The 12,271-nt window shown below is 54.2% G+C and overlaps 1 protein-coding gene across 1 annotated transcript in view; it reads right to left on the bottom strand.

Moving 5' to 3' along the window:
- Nucleotides 1–4,796, bottom strand: part of DKK2 (dickkopf WNT signaling pathway inhibitor 2) — a 188,698-nt gene extending 183,902 nt beyond the window's left edge. The window contains exon 1 of the mRNA XM_069630927.1: nucleotides 3,854–4,796. Coding sequence (XP_069487028.1) covers nucleotides 3,854–4,078 — 225 coding nt within the window. The 5' untranslated portion in view covers nucleotides 4,079–4,796. The remainder of the gene's footprint in view (nucleotides 1–3,853) is intronic.
- Nucleotides 4,797–12,271: the final 7,475 nt, after the last annotated feature.

The following is a 12,271-nucleotide window of genomic DNA, read 5'->3' as shown; positions in this document are numbered from 1 at the left end:
TAGTAGGGTGCGCAAACAAATATATAAATGTTGTATGCGTACTACTATGGTTTGTGTATTTTTCAAGCCTTCTTTTATAAACATAGCAATGTTACATATTTCTATGTTTATAAAAGATGGCTTGAAACGTACACAGTTGAAGGCATCTTTTATAAAGCTTTGCCAAAGGAGACAGGCTCCTCGGGCTCAGTGATCTCTGCTCTGAGCACATAGATCACAGAGCCCGAGGCTTCTTTCACCCTCTGGGAACCCGCGGGCGGGCTCTGTGATCTAATCTACATATTAGATCATGGAGCCTGCAGGTTCACAGAGGGCCAGTGACCTGGCTTGGGCAAACAAAGGAACTGTAACTTCCCTGATGACCCCTCAGATGGGGTTCATCAGGGAAGTTACAGTGACTGATGGAAGTGCCAGCCAGCCTCAGCAATGCTGTGGCTGGCTGGCACTTTGGTCCACTTGCCCAACGTTAAACTGGCGGGCGCAACTCCCGTCTCGGCGGCGGCCGTGGTGGGATAATGTGTCCTGCCATGGCGTGTTGGGACCGGGGGACCGGCAGGGCTCCGGCTCAGCCCCACTTTTGGAGCTTGGCGGGGCCCGGCCCCGGCAGGCCCCGGCCCACTTAAAGCACTGAAGACAGGTAAAGTGTTCCGAAATAACACCTCAAAGCACCGTTCTTCTCGGTCCTACCTTCACACATCTTCACCTCGAAGCACCCCGGCTCGGACTGGCCTACAGGGCAATGCCCGAACCAAAAACGCAAAATGCTGTTGTGGGCCCGTTTGTTTGGTCAAAGTGGGGCACTTTTTTTTTAGCCAATGATGAATTATTACACAATGCAGTAGTAGTTTTGATCAAGGTTGCTGAATAAATATCTTTGAAATTCAAAATGTGCATCACATTTTATCAACCCCCTCCTCGACCACTATTCAAACAATCTGTCACAAAAGAAATGCATTGGCATCGGCGACTGAGGGCCACTTTTTCGTTGGTGCCCTAGAGAATTGTATGCCCCAGTGCGACCCTGGAGCAGCCCTCGCTCAGGCTCCGCGGATCCGTGCTTGCAGTGCAGGGTGCGGGTGAACACAGGCGAGAGGTCTTTCACGAGCGGGCGCAGAGCCCTGCACCTGTCCGCACCTGCGCGGGGGGGGATGCGCCGCCCCCTCCACGCACACCTGTCCTGTGGCAGCGCTGTCGAGCACCAGAGCACAGCCTCCCCGGCTCTTGGCACGGGCCCCGCAGAGCACCCTGGCAATGTGTGACGGGGGAAGGATGAGGAAGTGGTATGCGAGCGGGAGTGGGAAGCCAGAGTGAAGCCTCGGAATCTGGGCGCGTGGGAAAGGAGCGGGGTTAGGAAAGGATGGGCGAACGAGCTATGGCCTATGCCCCCTCCCCCCCGTGCGGGCAGTACACGGCTGTTGCTTGGGTTATAACGGATGGTCGGGTTCTTTATGTTAGGGGAGCTCGCACACGCCAAGAGAACCCCGTTGGGCGTTGTATTCTTGCTCGGGCCCCCCACAGGCAGTGACCGCAGCCCTTCACCGGTGCTGGGCCACGCGCACTTCCCAGGTGCCCCGCTATGGAGGTTTTGGGGCACACAGATGACATTATCTGAAACGTGACGTGCCCCTACTCTGGGAGCTGAGATATATTGGAAATAACCCCCTCCCCCCCCCACCCCCTCACCGGAAGGATTTGGCTAATCGGGAACACATGTTGCCACCTTCTAGAGTGTGTGTGAGAATCGTCTGCTCCTGGGGGGAGGGGGTGGGCAGGGGTCGTGGTTCTGAAACTGAAGGCCCCCCGTGGAGCTCGTGGATTGACGGCCGCAGCGCACATCCCAATGTGGGCCTCGCGGTGGCGTCTAGAGAGCAGTAGCCATCAGTTAAGGCCCCCCGGGCTGGCCCAGCGGCGCCGCACTGACAGCTTCAGCGAGGCCGGGCGGGCAGGTAAGGAGGGCACGAGGTGCCGCTTTGCCCATCGCCAAGAGTCTCCCTGCCCTAACCGAGGTCCGATGCAATGGCATCGGCAAAGCTCATACTGTCCTTTCCCAGGTGTGGTCCCAGACGGGGCATGCGCACAATGGCGCCACCCAGAGCATCCGTCTCATGCGAAGCAACGGCCACGCCACAAGCAGAGCCCAGGTGCAGAAGCGGGGTTCGTTATTATAGCGCGCGCCACAAGCAGAGCCCAGGTGCCGAAGCGGGGTTCGTTATTATAGCGCGCGCCACAAGCAGAGCCCAGGTGCCGAAGCGGGGTTCGTTATTATAGCGCGCGCCACAAGCATAGCGACACCTCGGCGAGTACATGCCCAGCCGTATTACGTACTACCCCCAGCTAGACGCTTATCTGATATGCTGAAGGAGTATTTTCCGTTACTGGTCTGGAGGTGGATGGAGTATTTAAATAAATAGCAATAATAGGTATTCGCTTCTTTTTTATACAGCGCTTTCCGCCACAATCTTCGGGCTTCTTAGCTCTGTGAAAAGGGCCTCTGCGTCGGTAGTCTGCCGTGCCCAAGCCCCCACCCCCCCTTTTGAGCTGATCTCGACCTAGCTGCGAACATGCACCCCAGCCCATGGCGGAGGGTCTGGCTGTGAGGAGGAGACTGGCGGGACCCGCGGTGTGGCAGAGAGCTAGCAAGAAGGGGGCGCCCTCTGCCACCGGAGCCTGGCAGCGCGAGGCAGGAGCGGTGGCAGAGGGCGCCTCGCCGAACAGGACCTCTGGCTGGCAGGACGCGCAAGGGCGACTTCAATGCCCAACTCGCCATCGAGACACTTCAAGGCGCTTTGTAACCGTAATATGTGGTGCTGCACCCCGTGATGTAACTTTCACACCAGGGCAGCAGGTTCCGTGGTGTGTGTACATTCTCCACTTCATGGGCGTAATTTTAGGGGGGGGGGCAGGGGTGTTTGTCCCCCCCAACTTTCATGGCACACCATTTTGTCCCCATTCATTTGGCTGGAGTACCTTTTCTTCAGATGTCATGTCCCCCCAACATTTTCAGCATGCTAATTCCACCACTGCACGTGCGCCTAATAACAATAACAATATGACCACCCCCCCCCCCCACTCCCACCGTCCCCCCCTCTTGCGTCGTTCCTTGCACGGGCGAAGGTAATGGCTTCTACTTTGGGACTGTTAGTATCAATACTGCCACGTGCTTTGCTAGGCTGCGATTGCCAATATCAGCACTAGTTTAACTGCATGACATAACACTATTCCGCTATTACTACTGCTGGTATCGGCACTGTTACTTGCATTACCACTGCTACCGCTGCAAGTACTCCTGTTACTACCACTAATAAACGAATACTCCTTCTTCTGCCATGGCTGCTCCGGATACTCGTTCTAGCATTTCTAGCATCACCGCGGGCACTTACGCAGCTCCAATGGATACTACTGGTTTACATGTTCTGGCAATACTCGGCCACCCCTAGTGCTGCTGCTGGCTCTACTCTTATTAGCGCTACGACTTGTGTGACTGTCACCTCTGCGCTGTTACTGCAGGTACTATTGCCACGCGTCTCAGCAGCCTTACTTTCTATGCGTACCCCAACTATTGGGGCAACTACCTCCACTAACTACCGCCAAGACCTATGTCACCACCACTCGTCGAGGCTAGTGTTACTAACTGTGGTTCTACTAGAACACCTAGTAGCGCAAAGAAGCCGCCGGCATAGATAAGATGGCGCTAAACAAGACCGCTTTACATTACGTGCCTACTGCTAGTAATTCTAGGAGCGGTGTGCTCTTCTGTAGCGCCTACTGTCACCGCCATGCGGCTTCGCGGCGCTGTACATTGCAGTTTCCAACAGTAAGCTCCATAGAGGGATCCGAGTGCACGCTCACCTACCTGGCCCAGGCTCTTGCCCTTCTTGTGCGCCGGTCCATGGTGGGCGCCCGTGGTGCGGTTGGTAGCGGCGGGGGTGGGGGGCTGCCCCAGCAAGGCGGACTTGATGGAGTTGGCCTTGGACCGGTCCAGCTGCGAGCCCTCGCCCAACAGCAGCAGCAGGGAGGAGGCCAGCCAGAGGAGCGCCCAGCTGCCCGAAGACCCCTCGCTGCCTGCCGGCCACAGCATGGTGCCACCCCTACGGAGCAGGGGGAGTATGGAGGGGGGACCGCAGCAAGGAGACGCTGCAGAAGAAGCAGGCAGAACACGCTGGCCTCACGGTCCGCACACGGCAAGGGGGTGGCAGGGCGGCCAGACCGTCAGAACATGTCCACGGCCGTGCATGTGCCAGTGAGATAGCTCGGTGGGTTCAGCGTTTGTAGGTGGGATTCTGACTCAACCTCTCATCCACCCGAGGTCGATGAAATGTGCAGCGGTACAGAGTGATTGAACAAATACTGTTTATGTTGAAAGTGCAGTAGTTTAGAAGAAAACGACACGCACACCTCGAAGTGATACTAATACACAAGTTGTGCGGGTTGGAGCGCAGCCTGGTGCGCAGTGCCAGGGGTGAACCCTGGCAGAGGAGAGTGATGTGTTTCCCGCGCCCCCCGGCTAGAGCGGGTAGTTATCCAGAGGCAGGAATGAGCACAGGTGACCACGCTCTTGCGGAGGTCCAGCAAGGGTGAAAAGTCCAGGGGAGATGCCAGCCGATAGTCCCGATTCACTGTCACTGTTTCTGCCTCGGTGCCACCTCCTCTGCGGGAGAGAGAAGCGCCTGGACACCGGGATTCAGTGAGCACAGAAGACTATGAGAGGCAAACAGCTGTCAGGCATCACACCCCGGGCAGGCGGGCTCGCACTCTCTCCGCTGGCTGACTCTCGCTCGGGTCTGCCCTGTCATTACCGCAGCCCTCTCTTTTATAGCCTCCCACAATGGGCTCCCTCCCGCCCTCCGCCCCCACTCAGGAGTGGCAAAGAGTGAAACCGATCCCGGCCGGGCGAGGTGGGGGCAGCGGCGGGGGGACAGGGGAGATGGGCAGCTCCCGGGAAGGCTAGCCCTGCCCCCACCCATCCCACCTCCCCCACGAGAATGGTCACTTTCGAGAGCCAGGTACAGCATCCGCACCCACACGAATGGCACGGAACCCGCGGGAAGCGACACTAAAGCATGCCACGCGGGGGGGGGGCGTCCATGCGCGCATTATTCTGGGGCAACAGACACGACACGATACCACCCTCACGGGCACACTGGCATTTCCGGTGAAAGAGATGATCAAATGATAATGTACTGAATAAAATATTACGAATAATATAAACGAAGACAGTATTACAAATAATAAAAATAATATCCGTATAGTTATTATCAGCACTATTATCATTAATCATACTCATACAAACACATATTTTTGGGGTTGTTAATAATCACAATACTATTTTGATCAACAGTTTATTATTATTATTATTATTATTATTATTATTATTATTATTATTATTATTATTATTATTATTATTATTATTATTATCCGCTACGAGATCGGTAGAGATAGGGCATATACTTCACTTTTCATCGGGATGCTATCATTGGAAATATGTACCCCCCCTCCCCGCCCGCAAGCACTGCCATCCCAAAGCCGAATGCCAGCCTTCCTGGAAGCTTCCGGTTGTTCCCAGCCACAGAAGGCCCGGCTTCCGGAGAGGTTCGGACCGGAAAGCGGGCTCGCTTCCCCCCGCGCGGCGCTCAGAAGAGGCTGCCTGCGGCGGAGGGCCGCACCCCACCTCCCCAGCCGCCGGCGGACCTCTCATCCCCGGAGCTGCGGAGAAGTCGCCACATTCCCCTCCTCCGGCGGCTCCATTTGCTCTGGATGGTTCTTGATGCTTTTCTTCGCCTGTTCTGAACGGAACCCCTGACCCCCGGTGATGCCTCTGCCCAGAGAGCGAAGAGCCGTCCGTTTCAGGAGAGGGGTCTGCGGAGTTATCACCCGGCTCCATGTGCTAATTCTGCACACAAATGGCTAACTACCCTGGTTTCAACCAAGAGTAGGAACCATACTATGCTCCACTCCACACACAGGGTACATAGGACAATCGCAAATGGAGGACACCCAACACAGCCTTACTGCGCTGGACTCTGTGCATAGAGACAGGATACCCAGTCAACCATTACTGTACTCAGCCCACCTTTACTGCGTTGCACACTGTGCAGAGACAGGATACACAGCCCAACTTTACTGTACTCAGCCCACCTTTAGTGCGATGCACTCTGTGCAGAAACAGGATACCCAGCCAACCATTACTGTACTCAGCCCACCTTTACTGCGCTGCACACTGTGCAGAGACAGGATTCACAGCCCACCTTTACTGTACTCAGCCCACCTTTACTGCGCTGCTCTCTGTGCAGAAACAGGATACCCAGTCAACCATTACTGTACTCTGCCCACCTTTACTGCGCTGCACTCTGTGTGCAGATACAGGATACCCAGTCCACCATTACTGCACTCAGCCCACCTTTACTGCACTGCACTCTGTGCAGAGACAGGATACACAGCCCACCTTTACTGTACTCAGCCCACCTTTACTGCGCTGCACTCTGCGCAGAAACAGGATACCCAGCCAACCATTACTGTACTCCGCCCACCTTTACTGCGCTGTACTCTGTGTGAAGATACAGGATACCCAGCCAACCATTACTGTACTCAGCCCATCTTTGCTACGCTGCACTCTGTGCAGAGACAGGATACACAGCCCACCTTTACTGTACTCAGCCCAACTTTACTGCGCTGCACTCTGTGCAGAGACAGGATAGACAGCCCACCGTTACTGTACTCCGCTCACCTGTACTGCGCTGCACTCTATGCAGAGACAGGATACACAGCCCACCTTTTCTGTACTCAGCCCACCTTTACTCCGCTGCACTACGTGCAGAGACAGGATACACAGCCCACCTTTACTGTACTCAGCCCAGCGTTACTGTACTGCGCCCACCTTTACTGTGCTGCACTCTGTGCTGAGACAGGATAGACAGCCCACCTTTACTGTACTCAGCCCACCTTTACGAAGCTGCACTCTGTGCAGAGACAGGATAGACAGCCCACCTTCACTGTACTCAGCCCACGTTTACTGTACTCAACCCACCTTTACTGCGCTGCACTCTGTGCAGAGACAGGATAGACAGCCCACCTTTACTGTACTCAGCCTACCTTTACTGCGCTGCACTCTGTACAGAAAAATGATACCCAGCCCACCGTTACTGTACTCCGCCCACGTGTACTGTGCTGCACTTTGTGCAGAGATAGAATACACAGCCCACCTTTACTCTACTCAGCCCACCTTTACTGCACCGCACTCTGTGCAGAGACAGGGTAGATAGCCGACCTTTACTGTACTCAGCCCACCTTTACTGTGCTGCACTCTGTGCAGAGACAGGATACACAGCCCACCTTTACTGTACTCAGCCCACCTTTACTGCGCTGCACTATGTACAGAGACAGTAAACACACCACACCTTTACTGTACTCAGCCACTGTTACTGTACTCCGCCCACCTTTACTGCACTGCACTCTGTGCAGAGACAGGATACACAGCCCACCTTTACTGTACACAGCCCACCTTTACTGCGCTGCACTCTGTGCAGAAGACAGGATACCCAGCCCACCTTTACTGTACTCCGCCCACTTGTACTGTGCTGCACTCTGTGCAGAGACAGGACACAGCCCCCCTTTACTGTACACAGCCCACATTTACTGCGCTGCACTCTGTGCTGAAGACAGGATACCCAGCCCACCTTTACTGTACTCAGCCCACCTTTACTGCACTGCACTCTGCGCAGAGACAGGATACACAGATCACCTTTAGTGTACTCAGCCCACCTTTACTGCACTGCAATCTGTGCAGAGACAGGATAGATAGCCCACCTTTTCTGTACTCAGCCCACCTTTACTGTGCTGCACTCTGTAAAGAAAAAGGATACCCAGCCCACCGTTACTGTACTCCGCCCACCTGTACTGTGCTGCACTTTGTGCAGAGACAGAATACACAGCCCACCTTTACTGTACTCAGCCCACCTTTACAGCACTGCACTCTGTGCAGAGACAGGATACACAGATCACCTTTAGTGTACTCAGCCCACCTTTACTGCACTGCACTCTGAGCAGAGACAGGATAGACAGCCCACTTTTACTGTACTCAGCCCACCTTTACTGTGCTGCACTCTGTGCAGAGACAGGATAGACAGCCCACCTTTACTGTACTCCGCCCACTTGTACTGTGCTGCACTCTGTAAAGAAAAAGGATACCCAGCCCACCGTTACTGTACTCCGCCCACCTGTACTGTGCTGCACTTTGTGCAGAGACAGAATACACAGCCCACCTTTACTGTACTCAGCCCACCTTTACTGCACTGCACTCTGTGCAGAGACAGGATACACAGATCACCTTTAGTGTACTCAGCCCACCTTTACTGCACTGCACTCTGAGCAGAGACAGGATACACTGCCCACCTTTACTGTACACAGCCCACATTTACTGCGCTGCACTCTGTGCAGAGGACAGGATACCCAGCCCACCTTTACTGTACTCAGCCCACCTTTACTGCGCTGCACTCTGTTTGCAGAGACAGGATACCCAGCCCATCGTTACTGCACTCAGCCCACCTTTACTGTGCTGCACTCAGTGCAGAGGGAAGATACACCGCCTACCCTTAGTGTTTGCAGTCTGTGCAGAGAGAATATGCCCAGCCCACCATTACTGTACTCAGCCCACCTTTACTGCGTTGCACTCTGTGCAGAGGCAAGATAGCCAGCCAACCATTACTGTACTCAGCCCACCTTTACTGTGCTACACTCTGTGCAGAGGGAAGATACCGTGCCCACCCTTAGTGTTCTGCATTCTGTGCAGAGAGAAGATAGCCATCCAACCATTACTGTGCTCAGCCCACCTTTACTGCGCTGCACTTTGTGCAGAGGGAAGATACCCTGCCCACCCTTAGTGTTCTTCAGTCTCTGCAGAGAGAAGATGGCCAGCCCAACCTTCCTTTACTCAGCCCACCTTTACTGTGCTGCACTCTGTGCAGAAACAGGATACCCAACCCACCATTACTGTACTCAGCCCACCTTTACTGCGCTGCACTCTGTACAGAAACATGATACCCAGCCAACCATTACTGTACTCCGCCCACCTTAACTGCGCTGTACTCTGTGTGCAGATACAGGATACCCAGCCCACCGTTACTGCACTCAGCCCACCTTCACTGCGCTGCACTCTGTGCAGAGACAGGATACACAGCCCACCTTTACTGTAGTCAGCCCACCTTTGCTGCGCTGCACTCTGTGTGCAGATACAGGATAATCAGCCCACCATTACTGCACTCAGCCCACTTTTACTGCGCTGCACTCTGTGCAGAGACAGGATACACAGCCCACCTTTACTGTACTCAGCCCACCTTTACTGCGCTGCACTCTGTGCAGAAACAGGATACCCAGCCAACCATTACTGTACTCTGCCAACCTTTATTGTGCTGCATACTGTGCAGAGACAGGATACACAGCCCACCTTTACTGTACTTAGCCCACCTTTACTGCGCTGCACTCTGTGCAGAGACAGGATAGACAGCCCACCGTTACTATACTCCGCTCACCTGTACTGCGTTGCACTCTATGCAGAGACAGGATACACAGCCCACCTTTACTGTACTCAGCCCACCTTTACTCCGCTGCACTACGTGCAGAGACAGGATACACAGCCCACCTTTACTGTACTCAGCCCACCTTTACTGTACTGCGCCCACCTTTACTGTGCTGCACTCTGTGCAGAGACAGGATAGACAGCCCACCTTCACTGTACTCAGCCCACGTTTACTGTACTCAGCCCACCTTTACTGCGCTGCACTCTGTTCAGAGACAGGATAGACAGCCCACCTTTACTGTACTCAGCCCACCTTTACTGCGCTGCACTCTGTACAGAAAAAGGATACCCAGCCCACCGTTACTATACTCCGCCCACCTGTACTGTGCTGCACTTTGTGCAGAGACAGAATACACAGCCCACCTTTACTGTACTCAGCCCACCTTTACTGCACGGCACTCTGTGCAGAGACAGGATACACAGATCACCTTTACTGTACTCAGCCCACCTTTACTGCACTGCACTCTGTGCAGAGACAGGATAGATAGCCCACCTTTACTGTACTCAGCCCACCTTTACTGTGCTGCACTCTGTGCAAAGACAGGATAGACAGCCCACCTTTACTGTACTCATCCCACATTTACTGCACTGCACTCTGTGCAGAAGACAGGATACCCAGCCCACCGTTACTGTACTCCGCCCACTTGTACTGTGCTGCACTCTGTGCAGAGACAGGACACAGCCCCCCTTTACTGTACACAGCCCACATTTACTGCGCTGCACTCTGTGCAGAAGACAGAATACACAGCCCACCTTTACTGTACTCAGCCCACCTTTACTGCACTGCACTCTGTGCAGAGACAGGATACACAGATCACCTTTACTGTACTCATCCCACCTTTACTGCACTGCACTCTGTGCAGAGACAGGGTAGATAGCCCACCTTTACTGTACTCAGCCCACTTTTACTGTGCTGCACTCTGTGCAGAGACAGGATAGACAGCCCACCTTTACTGTACTCAGCCCACATTTACTGCACTGCACTCTGTGCAGAAGACAGGATACCCAGCCCACCGTTACTGTACTCCGCCCACTTGTACTGTGCTGCACTCTGTGCAGAGACAGGACACAGCCCCCCTTTACTGTACACAGCCCACATTTACTGCGCTGCACTCTGTGTGCAGATACAGGATACACAGCCCACCTTTACTGTACTCAGCTCACCTTTACTGCGCTGCACTTTGTGTGCAGAAACATTATACCCAGCCAACCATTACTGTACTCAGCCCACCTTTACTGCGCTGCACACTGTGCAGAGACAGGATACATAGCCCACCTTTGCTGTACTCAGCCCAACTTTACTGCGCTGCACTCTGTGCAGAAACAGGATACCCAGCCAACCATTACTGTACTCTGCCCACCTTTACTGCGCTGCACACTGTGTGCAGATACAGGATACCCAGCCCACCGTTACTGCACTCAGCCCACCTTTACTGCGCGTCTCTCTGTGCAGATACAGGATACACAGCCCACCTTTACTGTACTCAGCCCACCTTTACTGCGCTGCACACTGTGCAGAGACAGTATACACAGCCCACCTTTACTGTACTCAGCCCACCTTTATTGCGCTGCACTCTGTGCAGAGACAGGATAGACAGCCCACCGTTACTGTACTCAGCCCACCTTTACTGCGCTGCACTCTGTGCAGAGACAGGATACACAGCCCACCTTTACTGTATTCAGCCCGCCTTTAATGCGCTGCACTATGTGCAGAGACAGGATACACAGCCGACCTTTACTGTACTCAGCCCACCGTTACTGTACTCTGCCCACCTTTACTGCGCTGCACTCTGTGCAGAGACAGGATAGACTGCCCACCTTTACTGTACTCAGCCCAACCTTACTGCGCTGCACTCTGTGCAGAGACAGGATAGACAGCCCACCTTTACTGTACTCAACCCACCTTTACTGCGCTGCACTCTGTGTGCAGAGACAGGATACCCAGCCCATCGTTACTGCACTCAGCCCACCTTTACTGTACTGCACTCAGTGCAGATTGAAGAGACCCTGCCCACCCTTAGTGTTCTGCAGTCTGTGCAGAGAGAAGATGCCCAGCCCACCATTACTGTACTCAGCCCACCTTTACTGCGCTGCACTCTGCGGAGACAGGATACCCAGCCCACCTTTACTGTACTCAGCCCACCTTTACTGCGCTGCACTCTCTGGGCAGAGACAGGATACCCAGCCCATCGCTACTGCACTTAGCCCAACTTTACTGCGCTACACTCTGTGCAGAGGGAAGAAACCCTGCCCACCCTAAGTGTTCTGCAGTCTGTGCAGAGAGAAGATACCCAGCCAACCATTACTGTACTCAGCCCACCTTTACTGTGCTGCACTCTCTGCAGAGGCAGGATACACAGCCCACCATTACTGTACTCAGGCCACCTTTACTGTGCTGCCCTCTGTAAAGAGACAGGATAGACAGCCCACCGTTATTGTACTCCGCTCACCTGTACTGCGCTGCACTCTGTGCAGAGACAGTAAACACACCACACCTTTACTGTACTCAGCCACTGTTACTGTACTCCTCCCACCTTTACTGCACTGCACTCTGTGCAGAGACAGGATAGACAGCCCACCTTTACTGTATTCAGCCCACTTTTGCTGCGCTGCACTCTGTGCAGGGACAGGATAGACAACCCACTTTTACTGTACTCAGCCCACCTTTACTGTACTCAGCCCACCTTTACTGTGCTGCAC

The sequence above is a fragment of the Ambystoma mexicanum genome, chromosome 6q, assembly GCF_040938575.1.
Source record: "Ambystoma mexicanum isolate Mex_15411 chromosome 6q, UKY_AmexF1_1, whole genome shotgun sequence".
NCBI classification, from domain to species: Eukaryota; Metazoa; Chordata; class Amphibia; order Caudata; family Ambystomatidae; genus Ambystoma; species Ambystoma mexicanum.
The sequence above is the reverse complement of the archived record's forward strand: the minus strand, read 5'-3'. Positions and strand labels throughout refer to the sequence as shown.